The sequence below is a fragment of the Protopterus annectens genome, chromosome 2.part1 (assembly GCF_019279795.1).
Source record: "Protopterus annectens isolate FY-2018-M chromosome 2.part1, PAN1.0, whole genome shotgun sequence".
Classification (NCBI taxonomy): Eukaryota; Metazoa; Chordata; order Ceratodontiformes; family Protopteridae; genus Protopterus; species Protopterus annectens.
In genome coordinates, this window is record NC_056729.1 from 946,840,470 (window position 1) to 946,858,944 (window position 18,475).

At 40.5% G+C, this 18,475-nt stretch overlaps 1 protein-coding gene across 1 annotated transcript in view; it reads left to right on the forward strand.

Annotated features, from left to right (window-relative positions):
• Window positions 1–18,475, forward strand: part of LOC122794923 (probable ATP-dependent RNA helicase DDX60) — a 2,818,219-nt gene that overhangs the window by 2,738,461 nt on the left and 61,283 nt on the right. The window contains exon 37 of the mRNA XM_044063516.1: window positions 16,027–16,089. Coding sequence (XP_043919451.1) covers window positions 16,027–16,089 — 63 coding nt within the window. The remainder of the gene's footprint in view (window positions 1–16,026; window positions 16,090–18,475) is intronic.

Genomic DNA, 18,475 nt, shown 5'->3' on the forward strand with positions numbered 1-18,475 from the left:
CACACAGAATGCCTGATAATAGTGAGAAATCACATGGGTGAATATGTCATAGATGGCCATAAATTCTTCTATGTCTTAATTAACTATTGAGAAATTAATACTAAAGTACATGCACATTATTCTAGAAATACTAGATCTGATGTTGTCAGTCTTTGCTTAATCCATGACTCTGGGTTTGGTTCTGTATCTCGGAACTGACTTGGCCATTATTCCAGCTCATGTCTTCCAAAAACTCTCGAGCTTAGCCTTACCCATAATGTTTCTCTAAGGATTATCTCAGATCTCAAGTTTGCTGTTTTTTAGAGCGAGATGCATTTTTTCCTGTCAGCTCTCGAGCTGGCTTATTTTTTCAAAGTGTAAGTGTTTTTTTCTTCAAAAAATCTTTCGTTAGTAATTCCTTGCCTATTTTTCACTTTCCCAGCTCCTCTATTTGCTCTTCCCTTAACACAGTTGGTGTTTTTCTTCTGAATACTATCATTGGTAGTTCGTCTCTCTCACTCTCACTCCCTCTCTCTCTGTCTCTCTGTCTCTCTGTCTCTCTCTCACTTTACCTTTACAGTAATCTGTTGGTATCATTGTTGGTACCTTTATTCTGTTTTCCTTCTCGCTAATTACCACTATGGTAAACCTTTTGCACCATTCTTGGTATGTTTCTTTCCCTGGTTATCTTAAAAAATTTTTTTTTCTTAAACTTTAAACTTTGCTTTTCTCCTCTCTGTCTGTGTGCTTGTGTGTGTGTGTGTGTGTGTGTGTGTGTGTGTGTGTGTGTGTGTGTGTGTGTGTGTGTGTGTGTGTGTGTGTGTGTGTGTGTGTGAGTGTGAGTGTGAGTGTGAGTGTGAGTGTGAGTGTGAGTGTGAGTGTGTGTGTGTCTTTTTTGACATGGCTGAGAAGGCTAAAGGTACTTTGGGGTTCAAAAGATGCCAGAAGTGTGATCGTAAATTACCAAACTCTGATGAGCACTCCTTGTGTGTTTACTGCTTGGGCCTGTGCTGTTTGCCATGGCTTCAGTCACTGGACCTTTGTAGAGAGGGAAAACAAACTCATCTTAATGGACCTTATAAAATTGAGTTTGACGAAGCCATATCTGTATCTACCAAATCTAAGACTGATGTTAGCTCCCCTTCTTCTTCCTCTTCATCCAAACATGAATGCTGTAAGAAGAGTTGCCAATCAGTACCGACAAAAACAAAATGGCAAAGACTTCTCTGGTTCCCACAGTTTCAGTGGAACTGGCTGGAAAGCAACTTCCACTATCAGTGCTGTTGGTGCTGACCTTTGCACCAACAATTTTGGCACCCATTACTATTTTGGATCAAACAATTTCAGTACCTTCTCTCTCTTCCATTCAAGTTGTTTCAGAACCGAAAGAGTTGTCATTTAAAGACTTGCCCTGCACAAGATATTCACCAACAATAGACCCATTTGCAGACCGACCTCCAAGCCCCTTTTTGGAACACCCTGGTCCCCATTGGTCTCTTCAGTCCATTCCACCAAGAACCTTATGGAGTCTGATGTTTCGAGGTTGGTGGACCAGCTCCTGGTGGCAAAGTGATTAGCCACTTCGTCTGTTCCTAGCCTCTCTGGCTCTAGAACTTTACCTGTCTCTACATCGGTTTTTGTTTCTCCTCTGACTCCAACTGAGCCTTTGTAGGTCCTGGCTTCAACAGTCCAAGTGTTAACTGCATCGGTGCCAGTAAGATCTTCATCTCCAGCACCTATAACTACTCTGAGCTCTTCAGTTCTGTTGGAATTGGAGACCTCTTGGGGTCAGAGCTTTGTTGTTGCTTCCAGGGAGCATTGATCAACTCCAATAGTGTAGGAGCCATCCATACCTCTCGGGGCTTTGGCACACGTAAGTTAGACTGTGGCTTCGACTTTGGAGGCAGCTACCTTGGTGCAGGATGGGACCACAGTTTCGAGGGAGTCTGTCTTGATTCTGGGCACCAATTCCTCTGTGGTGAGCCTAGTTTCTGGGCTGTGGAGAGGGTGTTGTCCACTACGGGCTCACAGTCGATATATTTCTCATCAGAACAGCATCCCTGTCCTTCCCCATGCTCAGAGTTACCTCCAGCCTCAACCTCGGGACAGCAGACATGGAAACTTCAGGATTCAACCGCAGTGGTCATGTCCTCTTCAGACAGCTCCCCGGCCCATCCCACTGAGGAGGTACCCCTGAAGAGAAAGTGCAGGAAGAAGCACTTGGTCCCCCCTGAAGAGTCTTGTACAGAAGATACTGATTTTGATGAAGGGGAAGGTTCCTCAAAGTCACCCCCAGAAGATGTCATTTGGAGACATACTAGAAATCCTGAAGCAGAGGGGTGACTGGACTTCCCATCAGCTTTCCTCAGAGGAATTGGTGTATCTGAAGGCTTTGCACACCCAACCATCTACCTCTTGGATCTCTCAACCCACTGATGGAAGATTCCTGATTCTATTGAGCCAATCCCCAAGAAACCAGACCGTATTTTGTCAGCTCCTTTGCATCAGCAGCATTGGGCTAAAGGGATATCAGTAGATGCCATGGTGGTTGTGACAGCCATTAAAAAGGAACTTGCTGATGAAAGTCCTACTATCAATCTGTCTAATAAAGAGTCTAGGAAGACAGATAGATTCAGGAAGCAAGTATAAGCTTCATTGACCTTCGCACTCAGGTCATTGAACTTCATGGCACATTTCACCAGACTTCAACGAGATCTGATAAAGGAGACATCAGACACTCTGACAAGAGCCATAGCTGAGTGGGTTCATGATAAAGTAGCTTCCTGGCTGGCAACCCTTGATTCAATATGAAATTCATGCATGAAGCTCATTGCACATGCAGCTGAAGGGATGACTAGGGCAGTAGGTTCTGGTGTAGCCATGAGGAAACATGCCCGGATGCGCTTATGTGAGTTTGCGGAGCCATTCAAGTCTTCTTTCGTCAATGCTCCTTTTGATGGAACAGCCCTTTTTATCCCCAAAGTTAAACTGACCCTTGCCAGATGTGAGAAGGATGTAAAGACCCTTTCTGCTGTGAGCGTATGCTTTTCCACTCCTCAGCAGTCATTCTCCAGGAACAAGAGGAGTGGGAAGCTATGGTTAAAAAAGTCCCAAGGGCGTTTTCAGGACTCACATGGTAATGACTCCCTCTGGGGCAGAGGGGGGAGTTACAATAGAAGACACCATGCTCGACGCAGAGGTGGCCTGCAAAATCAGAGTTCCAGTGATTCATTTCCTGGTAACTCTTATCAGTGCCCCTGAATGGAGGCACAATTGCCATCCTCTGGAGGCAGTTGGGGGACAATTATCCCTGCACCTATCTGTCTGGCTAAACATAACAGTGGACAATTGGGTGCAGAGGATTATCACCAGTGGTTACAATATCCCATTTTCAGAACAGCCCAGTCAACCATAGAGAATTCCAGACATTCTACCCAGTCACAGAGATGCAGCAGTCTTAGAAATTCAAAAACTGCTCGACAAAACAGTCATCCAAGCAGTCCCACCAGACCAGACAGGATCTGGAGTTTACTTAAGATTCTTTTTAGTGCCAAAGAAAACAGGGGGCTGGAGACCGATTTTGGATCTCAGTGTGTTGAACAATTCAGTTCAACAAACCAAATTCTGGATGGTTACGGATCAGTCTATACTTCTGTTCTTAGGAAAAGATTGGATGTGCTCACTAGATCTTCAGGATGCGTATTATCACATAAAAATGAACAAAAGTTCCAGAGGGCTCCTGCACTTAAGGCTGGGATCCAGTCATTATCAGTTCAGAACTCTGCATTTTGGCCTCACCACAGCCCCCAGGGTGTTCACCAAATGCATGGCAGTTGTAGCAGTTCACTTCAGTCTGCAAGGATTCCGCATGTTTCTGTATAGAGACTACTGGCTCATTACCACACCCACCAGACGTCTACTGTTATAGGCAAGGAACTATGTTCTTCAAACTTGCACCTCACTGGGAATCACTGTAATTTATGAAAAATCCCATCAGAGCCAACACAACACTTAGAATTTAAAGGAGTGGTGTTAAACACAAACACTGGCATCGCATCTCTTCCCCCAGAAAGTCTTCAAAGATTAAATCTCTTTTTCTACTTTTCCTCTTAGTCTTCCTATTTTTTGTATTGTAAAGTTTTCCATATCCTGATTCCTTTGCCTGTATTTCTCTTCAAATATCTTTGGTGCTGCTCTTTTTGTATTGGTTAGTTTTGCTTTCTCCTTTGCATAAATATTACACCATATTAAATCTCTTTTCCTTTTCCATGTCCATATTTCTTCTTCACTTGTCTCCTGATCTTCTTGCTTTTCCTTATTCTGGGGACTCACTCCATCATGCTGTGATGTAGTGTGTGTTAGACCTTCTACATTAAATGCTTTACTTCACAGGCACTCCATAACTTCAACTTCTATTTCTTTACTGAATCAGCCGATGTCTCATCAGGTGTTGATCCCTACTACGTGCAAGGAAAAACCCGAGTTGGTGGCTTCATTCCAATGAAATTTTGTTGGGCTAACCCTTTGTTCCTCATTAGCCCCAAGCCATAGTGACCACAGGCACATCCCAGGTAGGGTGGGGGATATTATCTGGGAAAGACAGTCCAAGGCACTTGGTCCCAGTTAGAGGCCAAATTGCACATCAGTGTTCTAGAGATGAGGGCAGTGCTCCTGGCATTGCAAACTTTTCAAAACCCTCCCCTCAGGAACGATTGCAATCTAAACAGATGATATGTCAGTGGTTTGGTACATCAACAAACAAGTGGGAATCAGATCTTACCCTCTTTGTCGAGAAGCACTCAGGGTATGGCAATGGGCAATTTCATCCAACTGCTTTCTAATTGCTCCAGCGTGATCACAGACAAATTGAGCAGGAGCATCCTGATGCCTCACGAATAGTCTGTCAATCCTTTGGTGGCAGGAAGGATATTCTGCTAATGGGGCAAACCATGCTACAATCTCTGCATCTCCCTGAACAACAACTACAGCGGCTACTTTGCTCTGATTCCCCCTCCAGGGAGTCATCGAGAGATGCTCTCCTTCACAATTGGCCCCCAGTCTACCTAATGCCTGTCAATTCCCAGTTTCTGAAGAAAGCCAACAGGTCAAACAACAGGATAATTCTCATTGCCCCATTGTGGCCTCAACAGATGTGGTTTCCCTTTCTTTGGCCTCACCCAATTCAGAAACCTTGGATGCTGGACCCAGCTCCAGACCTATTGTCCCATTCGGAGAGACTCATTCATCCAAATCTTCAAACTCTCAACCTCACTGCATGGCTTCTCCAGTTCCACTGATTACCAGGCATACTAGTCTCACTGCACCAGTTCAGTGAATTGTTCTAACCTCACAGAAACCTTCGACTAGATGATTGTACATCAGCAAGTGGCAAAAAGTTTCAAAATGGGCTATAGAGAGCAACTTTGACCCATACTCTGCACGAGTTGACAAGCTCTTGGGGTTTTTAGCATTGCTTTTCAATGCAAGGACATCCTCCTCAACTATACAAGTGCATCTAGCTGCAATTTCAGACTTTCATAATGGTAAATGATACAGCTGTAATGTCTCACAAACTTTGTAAAGCCTTTCTGAAAGGAGCTTTGACCTCCATACAAGGACACTTCCACACCTTAGGACTTGAATCTGGTGCTACAATCTACAATTAATTCCCATTTGAACCATCCATAAATTGCGATTTAAAGTATTTATCCTGGAAAGCCATAATTTTTGATTACTATTACTTTTGCTAGGAGAATATCTAAGTTAAAAGCCTTATCTTGCAAGCCTCCTTACCTAATGTTTCATAAGGACAGAGTGTCCTTGTGAACAAATCCTTCCTTTTTACCAAAAGTGGTGTAAATTTTCAAGCAAAGGTATATATTGTCTGCATTTGCTAGATGCTCACAGACAATTATGTTTTCACATTCACAGAGCAAAAGAATTCAGAAAATCTGATCAGTTGTTTGTTTCATTCTCTTCTGCTACTCTGGGCAAACCAGTTTCTAAGGTTACTCTAGCTAAATAGCTCAAGAACCACATAACCTTCATTTATAACAAAAAGAAAGTACAACTGCCAGGACCTGTAAAGTCACATTCTTCCAGGGCAATAGCTGCTTCTGCAGTCTATCATTCCAGAGCTTCTATAGACAACATATATGCTGCGGCTAGTTGGGCATCCCTGCATACCTTTATTATTCATTACAAGCTGGATCTGGTCTCTAGGGGATGAGCGACTTATTATTGAATTAATGAAACTGCATCGTTCAGCTGGTCACAATGTCAATCAAAAATGCTGAATCTGTACCATTGAAAAGGCAGCTAAGGTGAAACTAAATGTGACACTCATAGTTTGATGTATTCTACATAGCAGGAGGTGACATCAGTCACCCATGCTATGCAGCTTAACATACCATGACATTCCACAGTCAATGGTATGTATATTTTACTATTTTGCACTCCCCATACCCCCTGCAAATTATATATACTAACTTCAAGATTGCACAACAGTGAGGAAATGGGTTAATTCCCTCTTCCTTACTGAACCGCAGTCTCTGTTCACAATGCCAAACAGAGATAATCAACCTACACCACCCATTCGCTGTAGTGTAATCAATGTTTTCTGTTTCGGCATTCTGCCCATTGGAAAAGTGCCTTTTTACCATATGCCGGTCAAGCACAGGCTCTTTGTCAATTCAGTAGTAAATCAAGAAGAGCATCATTTGGTTCAATGGTGCTCAGGAATATACTTCTGTGAGACCTCCCAAGATTTCGGTAGCTGGGGACTCTGTCCCACATCAAGAATTAAGTGAAGATTGACAACATTAGATAAAGAAGTTATGTCTTGCCATAATGTTGCATCTGTGTTTTCGATCTTCACTTATCCTTGACATTCCCACCCTCCTTCCCCCTGCCTTTCAGGCTTTTTAGTGGAACGGATCTGTCCCAGCAGATTGGGCTTTCATTTTATGAATACAGATATAGTCTCTCATCTGTTATTACTGTCTGTCACTGTCTTGTCCAAACTTGATCTGAGGTAATCCTTAGGGGAGCATTATGGGTAAGCCTAAGCTCAAGAGTTTTTGGAAGGAGTGAGCTGGAATAATGGCCAAGTTGGTTCTGAGATACGGATCTGAATCCACCCACAGTCAAGGATAGGAGAAGATGTACAACACAGATGGAACATTATGGTAAGACATAACTTCTTTTTTCTTTAATACATCTTGTTCTACTAGTGTGGAGAAATAAAATTATCAAGTAGCTTCCAATCCTAATATCCCTACCTGCTGGGTCACTTCAGGAAGAAGTACCTGGGAATATGGTTCACAAGAGGGAGTGGGGACTCTCGTAAGCGTATCTGGGCAGCAGTGTGTGACAGTGTCTCATCATGATAAGGAGGTGGAAACTACTGTTACTTGGCCTTGACAACAAAGTAAATGCCATCAAAATGTCAGTGTCTGTACTTCCACAAATTTTGTATACTGGGCAAGCCTTTCTATTTGACCCTGGGCCAAACTTTTGGGTAGAGGTTGAGAAAAGCATGAAGATTCATCTTCGGAAACAAGAAACTTAGAGTGGGCGGGGATAAACTCTGTTAACCAGAAGAGAAGGAGAGTTGGATCTCCCAGATCTTAGATATTATCATAAAGTTACTCAGGCCAGATGGGTCTGCATATTGCAGGATCCAACTTATCAGGCAAGTTGGAAACAAATGGCACTTTATCAGGGACAGTTTCACCCCTCTCTAGTCAAATGGAGCTTCTGGTCACAGTATTATGAGGGGAGCAAGAGAAAGTCTTGGTTGAAGGAGATGTTCTTTTCTTTTCAGTAAGTAGTGGGACAGGGAAACTTAGATTCTTCGAATTTTGGTTCCTCTTGCTTCTACCAGTTAGCGTGAGTCATGGAATATTTTGCTCCTGCCCTCCTAGTACGTAGCTGAGCATTTCAGAAAGTGACAGTGATTTATTGGGAAGAACTAGTAATAGAAAAGTATCTGATTACTTGGGAAGATGCTAAACATTCATTAAAATTTTGTCCAGGTGACTTCCTGATATATGTTGCTTTTAAGACAGTATGGAATAATTTATTTATTTATCTATTATTTCTTAACATTTGTTTGCCGGGAAAGTACGACTTGGAACAGAGCCAATTTTCAGCGGAGGCCCAGGGAGAAATGCTCCATATGCATGTCTTTGTGACATGGGAAGCTGAGAATCGAACTGGAGAACCTCTTACTATGAGGTGACAGTGCAAATGCTGCACCACTGCCAAGATACTAATAAAAATAAGATTGCATAATGAAACAGTTAGAGATGCTGAGAATTGTTTAACAAAGTGAGTGATACTTGTCTATCCTGGAACAGAGTTTGGAAGTAGAAATAAGATTTGAAGCCCACAGATGGGACCGAGAAGTACATTTGTCTTGCCCTTAAGACAGCCAAAGTCTAGGAAATTCAGAATGTTTGGATGGAAATGTTTGCATAAATACTTTTCTACCCTTGCAATGTTACCATATGCAGAAGCTCATTAGTGCTGTAGTCAGTAGTAAATGGCCCATAAAACATTTGATTCAATAAATTCTGCTAGTTTCCAAGAAGATAATAACAAGGTGGTGGAAAAATTTGTTTGTGTCTTCGGCTTTAGTCCGCTAATGATTGGCAATGTCCATAATTAATGTTATAAAAGTCAGAGAGATAAATGGAGTCACTTGGAGACAGTGGTGCAGTATTGCACTACACAAGCAAATACCATTTGATCTTGAGAGGGACTAATAAGGAATCTGCATTTACTAATTGAAGCTGAATCTATGAGGCTGACTGGCTATTAACTAATTTGAAGTGTTTTTATGTATCTTTGCATTTCTTTCTTTTGTTCTTTCTTTCTTTTCTTCATGTTTATACAAATTGCTGTATCATATATGTGGACTGCTCCCAGCAGCATTGTGATTGTGGGAAATTTTTCAGTAAAGAACTGTTGTAATAAAGAAAGTCAGGGACCACATACCCCAAAAAGTAACATCCACTCCCTTGTCATGTGATATGTAGTGGCTGGTATAGAGGGATAGAGAAACTTTAAAGGAAGAAGTGAGAAAAATGAAAGGTGAGGCTAGGGTAATGACATAATGGTTAAGGTGTCTACCTTACAGACACAGGGTAAGACTTTGATTCGCATCTGTAAAAAAGAAATTGGCTAGGCTTAAAATGGCCCACAAGAGCAGGTCATTTAGTACTTATCTATGAACCTAAAAATGGTGCATCTGCTAGGTGTCAAGCAAATCAAATGTTTAGAATCACAGAGACTGCTATTTGCATGTAGCTTCACTGATTTTTGTTCTGTGTATTTGCCATTCAATTCCCTCAATTACCATTTTCTTTTGAGTCTGACGATGTTAATGGGGGCATTTACATTTAGATAGCAAACTGAGGTGGAATCAGATACTGATACTAAACATGGACCAGAGCAAGCAACATGTAAACAGCCTGTCAGGCTAAGATAGAAGGCTTTAAATATCAGATAGACTCCATCATACTGCTTACAACTGTAAACAATGCATCATTCTCAAAGTTTACTAACATGATTTATGTTGTGTTATTAAAATATTTCTGCTTCCATTGTAGAAACATACAGTCTTATAACCCCTACCATACAACCCATTCTTTTCTATGCTCAGAGCAAGAGACATAAAGCTTAAGGGTGAGTGAAGGTCCATGTGAGTTGTAACTGTACATCTCAATACGATGATATTATTTTATGCCAAGTTGCTGAGAACAAGTTAAGAATGAAATGGAGTTCCTGTGTGTGATGACCCCCACATTCAGAAGTCTGGCAGCACCTATGTCCTGCAATGTTCACCCCACCACATAGAAACAAATACACACTTACTTAGTTTGAGATATTCTGTATGCCATTTATCTCACCATCCATAGAGTACTTCAATCTTTCATCTTCTAATAAACACACGTATACACACACACACACACACACACACACACACACACACACACACACACACACACACACACAAACACTTGGAATCTCAATACCACTTCAGTATTACATCTTCATATAGACACATGTACATACACAGATGCGTGCGCACATGCAAACACACACACACACACAAACACACACACACACACACACACACACAGTTGGAATTTCAATACCACTTCAGTATTTCATCTTCAAATATATGCGTGCACATACACAGACACGCACGCACACACACGCAAACATGCACACACCCACACACACATACACACAATCTGAAAACTTAAATTCTGTGACTTACTCAGTTAAACAAAACGTTGCACATTCACAGTTCATTAATTCAAGATCAAGCACATGTTTTTTTGCCAAAAGGATAGCTCTTTTAAGCAATGCAGTTTGTATATTTAATCAAGGGTAAATATAAATTTGGAAGAACCTAATGAAGTAGTCATTCACAGAGTGGCCTGGTATGCTTACGTCCTTAAGATTACAAAGAGTTACACGACTAAATTAATGACTAGGCAACACCAACAAGTTTAGAATTATGAGACTTGTAAGTATGAATATCAGAAAAGTGAGACTGAATGTACAAAAATGGGAACTTACATATAATAAGTCCAGGCACATTGTATCTCAGAGTATTCCTTTTTCTCTGAATTATGGCAATATCTTAGTAAATAAGAGTAACAAAAGCATAGGGGTGCATCCCCAACATGGAGGGGGGGTGTTGGAACTTGCATATAATAAGTCCAGGCATACTGCATCTCAGAGTATTCCCTTTTCTGTGAATTATGGCAACATCTTAGTAAATAAGAGTAACAGAAGAATGGGGGTGCATCCCCCACATGGAGGGGTGGGGAAGTCTTATCCACTACAAAAACAAATTAAAAGGGAAACAGTGATTGTTCACGTTTGTTTTCTCCTGGAGTTTTGCGGTGTTTGTTACAGTAGGGAGCCTCACTCAAGATTTTGACCATCTTGCCATTTTGTCTAATGTTACACATGCCTTTCCCCAGGACACTTTCTGGAAATGACCAAAGCTCCGCCTTTCAGTTGCTTATTGTTGACATGACGTGGATTATGAAAAAGCTAAATAATGATCTGTTTGTTGCAGAGGCTTTCTTTCAACTTGGCATATAATTCAGCTTTGAATTTGTCATTTTCCTGAATTACTGATTTACACAGATCACATTGTTTGCTTTTAATATGGAATATTCAGTACCTTAGAATAAATATATTTTACACAACACAAGCATATTTTTCTTTATGTTACAGAGTGTATCTAGGTTAGTATAAATGTGCTTGTGAATGTTATACTAGTGAAATCTGACACGCGTGCACATGGTAGTTGTGCAAGCACTGGTACAACAAATCAATATTGATGAAAATATGTTCAGCAATTATTGAGTTTGCGAGGCTGTGGAGTTTGTTTATATAAGATGAGGGGGTGGGGTCTCTTCCTATATGGATGATAACAGCAAACTTTGTGTATCTCTGAAAGTGGCTTTCAACATTATTGATTTACATTACTAACACTAACTGAAACTGCTGTTAGGGAGTTGGCATGAATCCAGTGTTGGGTGCTCAGAATTTACATCTGAAAACACTACTGACAAAAGTACAGTCTTCCAACAGAAACTGTACCGCTGGGCGGGCATTAATTACACATTAAGCATTATTGCTTGCTTAAACCGGGCTCTTCTTCAGCTGATGACCTTCTAAGCAAGTACCTAAAATAGTAGACAATAGCACTGCATATCCTGTCTCAGTCCTTATAAATAGGTCAGTCCAAGAATCCCACATTTCCTCTCTCTGGAAAAAGTCACACATTATCCCTCTGCACAAAGGAGGAGATTCAACAGACAATAATTTAGACCTATAGCAGTCTTATCTCCCCTCACAAAAATACTTGAAAAATGTATTCAGAAACAATTGCTAGAATATCTCCTGCAGAAAGAACTCCAATCCCCTAAACAACATGTCTTCCATCCTTCCCATAGTACTAGTTCTGCCCTTCTAACCAGTATTGATACTGTCAAAAAAGCTAGAGATAAAAGAAAACTAGTCATTTCCTTATTCTAGACTTCCCTAAAGTCTTCAACACAGTCTGTCACAACAAACTTCTACTTCAAATGTCCTCACTAGGTCTCTCTCAGCCCACCTTTCTGTGGTTCAAAAGATACCTGACCGATAGGTAACAGTCATTAAAATGGCACTCCACTCTCTCTCTCATCTTACCTGCCAGTTGCCACCAATGTACCACAAGGCTCTATCTTTGGTCCCCTCCTCTTTAACATCTTCACCAACAGCCTCTATACATCCACCTTAATAGAATAAACACATGATTACATTCTCATTTGCACATCTGACATCATGGTATGCCTCCAAAGAATTACTCATAGGTTCATAGATGGTCAGTAGGCTAATGGCCCCAGAGCCCTTAGAAGCCTAACCATATTTATCCTGAATTGCCCCAACTGTCCTAAGTTAGGTGAGAGATGTTCACAGAGATGCAAGTCTATTGTACTTAATACCATCTACGCCTGTCCATGAGGGACATAGATGCCACCCCCCAGAATGAATTTACCATCACCCATCCATTGATCTAGGTTGCTTTTGAAGGAGGTCAGGGAGGAGCTCTGTTTCAAGTGAATTGGGAGTTTGTTGCAGAGAAGTAGCAATCTCTGGCAGATGTATCTGTTTCTTCAGCATGGTCTGTTCATGTCACAGGCTAGGTTAAGGTCCCTGGAGCAAATGATTGTTGTGCAATTTGATTTGTGAATGTTCAACATTTCCATTAGAGCAGGATCAGAGACTGCCCTGTAGGCCAGGAACAGTTCACCACTTAGACTGTGGGATACAAAGTACAGTGACAGAGCTTTCTGTCTTTTCCCATAGGTCTTGTTTCTTGGTGAGAAACCTCTGGGGTCTCTCTAGCTGTTGCAGTTGCCTGGTGAGTTATATACAAAATGGACTATTGTACTCAGTTACTGGTCTGATGAGGGCCATGAATAATGGAATTATAACATTCCTAGATCTGAATGTAATGAATTTACTTATGAGATGTGCCACATAGAAGGCTTTTCTTACTACTGTGGAAACCTGGTGGTCAAACTTCAGATTGCTATTGACCTATGTACCAGATCCTATATCACTGAGTTTATGCATATGGGGGTGCTGTCAATAGTATAATTAGCGGGGAAGTCAGCTTTTCCAAAGGGAATAATATTGTATTCTTTTTCATTTAGCTCTAATCTGTGGCTTTGGCACCAGTCCTTTATCAACATTAACCCTTTTTGCGGTATGTTGACATCATTAGGGGATTTAGTGATTGCATCCAATTTGCAATCATCAGCAAACTTGATCAGCCATAGGCCATCCGCATTTGCCTGGACTTCTGAGAAATAAATTCCAAACAGTAAAGGTCCCAGGTCAGAACCCTGTGTTACTCCCCTGGTAACTGGTCTTCTGCCGGAACTGAAGTATCCTATTTTGACAGTATGTGTTCTGTTGCTGAGTCAATTGGCTACCCATCTAGTGACGTAAGGTTAACTCCCAGCTGGGAGTGTTTCTTTATAATACCTGAGTCAGGGATTGTGTCAAATGTTTTGGCTAGGTCAAGGTACGTGGTACATACTGTCTTAGCCTTGTCCAAGGCTTTAGTGACTTTCTCAAAGAAGTCATCCAGGTTTAACAAGCATGATATACCCTTAATGAATCCAAACTGGGTTGGGTCTAGGGTTTAGAGCTCACCTATGTCTTTGTTCATAGGTTCATAGGTTAGTACTAAGCTAACTGCCCTTGCGAGCCATTTTAAGCCTAGCCAGTTATCCCTTGTGAGACTCAAACCATGCACCTTGTGTTTGTAAGGCAAACACCTTAACCATTAGGCCACCCTCCCAACCCCTGATTGATAAGGTTCATAATGATTCTTTCCATGGCCTTGCAGATGAGGCTAGTTGGGCTTGTGGGTCTATAGTTCCCCAGGTCGGCTGATGCCCCCACCCTTTGTGCATGGGGATTACTGTTGCTGTTCTGCATTCCACTGGAAACATATCCAGTTCTCAGGCTGTGGTTAAAGAGGGCACCAGGTGGGTCTGCTATGTCATGTTTTAGGTTGTTTAACAGGAAACCTGGGGTGTTATCTGCTCCCATTGAAGACGTATTTTTAGCCTTGGAGAGTGCAGATATGACCTGTTCTCTTGAGATAATAGGCTGTGGAACAGTGCCAGGTATGCTTTGGGGTATGGCTGGCGGGGACAAGGAGGTGAAGTTTGCACCAAATCTGTCAGCTAGCAGGTTGGCAGTTTCCTCCGGTAGAGTATGGGCGGTGCCATCCACTACCAGTTCAGCACATAGCTAGGCATTCTCTTTCAGACTTCAGATGTAGTTAAAGAATGGCTTCTGATTATCCTTAGTTAGGGATGCTATTTTTGCTTTATAATTAGTTTTGGAGGACTTGACAAGATTTCTGATTTGTTTGTTTATGCTATAAAGGGAATTCTTTATCTGCTGAATCAGTTCACTGTTGTTCTTAGACAGTAGTTTCTTCCTTTTGTTATATAGCCTGTTTATAGATGAGGTCCGCAAGGAAGCTTTAGCAACCAATGAAACATGGCTTCATAATTCACAACTCATGCTTGACCCAAAAAAGACCAGACTACTACCTTTTTCCCCAAATTCCTCTCTCATATGAAAAAACAAAACAAAATTTAAAGTCCTCTCTCGTGATAATACAAAAATTGAAGTCACTTCTCATAGCAAATTATTAGGGGTGGTAGTGGATGATAATCTTGCATTCGACCTGTATATATAAAATTGCACAAGAAAAATTCATCAGAAATTAGGGATTCTTTACAGAGCAAAAATCTTTCTCACTGACACAACTAAAACTACCCTTGCCACTGCTTATCTCCTCCCAACACTTCTTTATGGTGCTTTCCATCCTCATTAACCTCCAGCCTTCCCAAAAATTAAAACTTGAATGATTCTGTAACAAACTTGCTAAATTTTCAGCAAATACTCCACCACTGTATAGCAATAAAAAGCCTAAATTGGTTTAAATTGCCTCATCAGCTAACATATACACAATTTCTTACCACTTATAAAATTATCCAGCATCCATCTACTTGTCCAGCACTAAAAAACATTATACACAATTATGTTCCCAGTTGGTTATTGCGATACAGTAGCCAAAGACTCCTGTCTGTATACAAACCTATCAAGTCTGCTGAGTGTTGTCTGTACTTGTTCAAGGTTGCTAAAGCCTGGAACTCCTTATCTGTATCCATCAGGTCAGTACCATTCCTCCTTTCTTTCAAAACCACTATGAAAGACTTCCTGTCTAAAATATGGCTCTGTTACTGCTCAAAACCAGGGTAAACTATATCCCTAAATGTGAACAAGTACCATTCATTCCATATAATGTCTTACTCTCCCTTCTTCACTTACGTCCTTACTTCTATCAAATTTTCTTCTCTGACTTTTTCTCTAAATATACCATAAGCCTGTTTTCCCTCACTTCATATTGTAGTCCCTGCTTGTATTAGACAAACTTACTTTTAATTTCTCTACAAACTGTCTAAACTTTCTCTAAATATTAAAAAATTGTCATATAACTTGTATGGATTCTTAACCAATGTTTTATATTATGTCTAATTTGTTACAATTATTTAAACTGCAGATGTTTTTGTTTTATTTTTGAAGATTGTAAAATTATAGTTCTTAGAATGTTTTGTAATAATTTGCAATTTTTCTCCCTGGGTCTCCATTGAAAATGGGCTTCTACCCAATCAGACTTTCCCGGTAATCAAATGTCAGTAAATAAACAAATACAATCCTATTAAGATATGCCTAAAAGTAATTTAAAAAGTTTATTAAGAAAGTAACAGGGCTTATTTATGATAGAGTTTTGCTCAAACTTATCAACCGATGTTTCTTGCAAAAGTTGGCCAGTAGCAGACAAGTTTAGATCTATGAGAATTGATGCATGACTATTGATGTTAAATAATCCCATGCAAGAAATGTTTAATCAACACAAGCATTTTTTTTCAATTGCAGTTTACATCGTGGGGATGCCTTTCAGCTCATCAAAGACTTCAAACTTGTGATCTCTTCTATCAGGTAACATTTTAAATATTGCTTTTGTATATCTATCAGTGTTACAAAGGAGTATTTATTTTTCTTTCACAGCTCTGATTAAAAGGCCTTTACTGTTTTGTTGAATCTTTAGCATTTCTGATGATTTAAGTCTGCACCGTTAATGTAGAGGGATGAAGCCCTCACCACTTCTCAGGTGATCTGAGTTCAATTAATAACTCAGGAGCCTGACAGTGCAGGCAGGAGAGGATGGATGTTTCTGTTCTTAAGGGAGGCAGTGTGCTGGGCAGAGACTTTTTGGAACTCTGGTAGAGGCTGGTACTCATACATATCACCAGGATGGGCATGTGGGAGAGCTGCTGAAACATGACTGCTTGGGAAGGGTACATCCTTGAGCCTCTCCTCATAACCTGCTCAGCCTACTAATATGTGTTTGATATGAACACAATGCTGTGCAAGTAGGGCAGAGCATAAAAAGCCCTTGGCGTATATTGCAGGATGACACTACAAGAGACTGGCATCTCTCCCATCACCACTTATAGGGCCCATTTCCTTTCCCAGTTTGATAGTTGCCTCTCCTCTGGAGGGTTATCACCAGGTGAGGAGGTATTCCCTGCTTTCAGCTCTGTGGATTCCCAGTCCCCTTCCCACTCTTCCAGTGGCCTTAACCAGGTGGGTTTATAGTACTTAGCAAGGAGATAGAAATAGAGAGGCAGTTACAGTGCAAGCCAATGGTCAGCTACAGCCATTGTCCAAAAAAATTTCTAAGAACTAAAAAAATAGTATTTCAGAAAACATCCAGGAATACATTTTTGGTATGAATTTTAGGTATTTAAAACTGCACAGCTTATCAGCATGAGTTATGCAATTTTAGCTTGCATGTTGTAAATATTTTTGCTCTCCTCACAAGGAATAACTTTTTAGTGAAAGTTTAAATCAACATTTGAATATGTATATTTAATACTCTATAAATGATATATTATAGTTTTTCTTTCTTTGGAATTTTGCCAAAGAAGATGGATTTCTGATGATTGTATGGCCCTGATCAATTAACTTATGTTAAAAATTTAGTAATGGAGCTGACATTATGAACACACTGCTGATAAACTTTGAACTCATAGAAATTAATTTGCAGCTCTCTTGTTGTAGCGTTGTTTGTCTATAGGAGTTAAGTATTATAACTAGAAAGGGAAAAATTATCACTTAAAGATAAAATTAGCGACTGACATTTGTTGCATTGTTTTAGATATGGCAACAATATGTTTTATGTAAATGATGTTAAAAAGATGTTGTTGAGGCAATTTTGGAATGATGTTGTGGCCATTCTTTAAGTCACAATCAGACATCTTAGGTGCATGTACACAGTCAGCAAAGTGGTGTACTTGATGGGTCTGGAAGCCATCTGTGTATAAATGCGACTTATTCCTGCTGCTGCTGTTTTATCACAGTTAAACAGTCACTCAACCAACTTGGCTGAACATTGTCACAGAATGCTTTATATTTGCTAAAATAGGAGTAAAATAATCATTGCTGTGCAAATGTTTGTTCATGGGGGTGTTGCAGTATATCTATCAATAGCAAGTTAGTCAGTATTTTTTCATTTTCCATCACAATCAGCCACCAGCACTGTACACAATAAATGGCTATCTTTGATGGTCTGGGCAGGCTGTGTATGAAGGCAACTGATTATTCCTCACTGACCAGTGAATAGCATTTCCATCTCACATTCCTTGCTTCTGTGGTTAAATTATTAGCCATGGTTACTGTGTAGAGTCTGCATGTCCTCCCTGTATATGTTTGCATTTTGCTTAGTGCTCTATTTTGGGTCTATGTCAGTTCATCGAAATGGCTGACGATCGAACACCAGATGTTCGAACTGTGAAGTTCAAACACCAATTATCACAAAGCCGCGGATCACCGCACAACTCTGCACAGCTCCTCGTGGTGTCCTTCAGAGTGATACAGACAACAGAGAGACATAAGAGAGAATTTCACCAGATTTAAGTATTTTTTCTCTGTTTTTTGCTCCGACTGCCTTTTCCCACCTAAAAAGCGAGTTTCTATCTGATCTGTGCTTGAAAAAGTTATAATTGTATTGCCTTACCTGCTTTTTACAGTTTGCACTTGTTAAATATCATTTTAAGTCGTTTTTGTATTGTTTAACTGTTGTAGACTACACACTAAAGTGCACTAGCCTGTTTATAGCATTTACAGTGTTTTCTGTGTAATTTTCTGTTGTTTTCTGCAAAAAAACAAAAAAAATATATATTCTCTTTTCCCGCCTTTGCTGAACTAGATTAGTCCAGATTTCAGGCTTTGCTGAATTCTGGACTGTGGTATAGTTTCCTGTGTTGCCCATATCCTTACTTGGATAGGAGGAAGCTTCTCTGTTCACCAGTGAGAGTGGGGA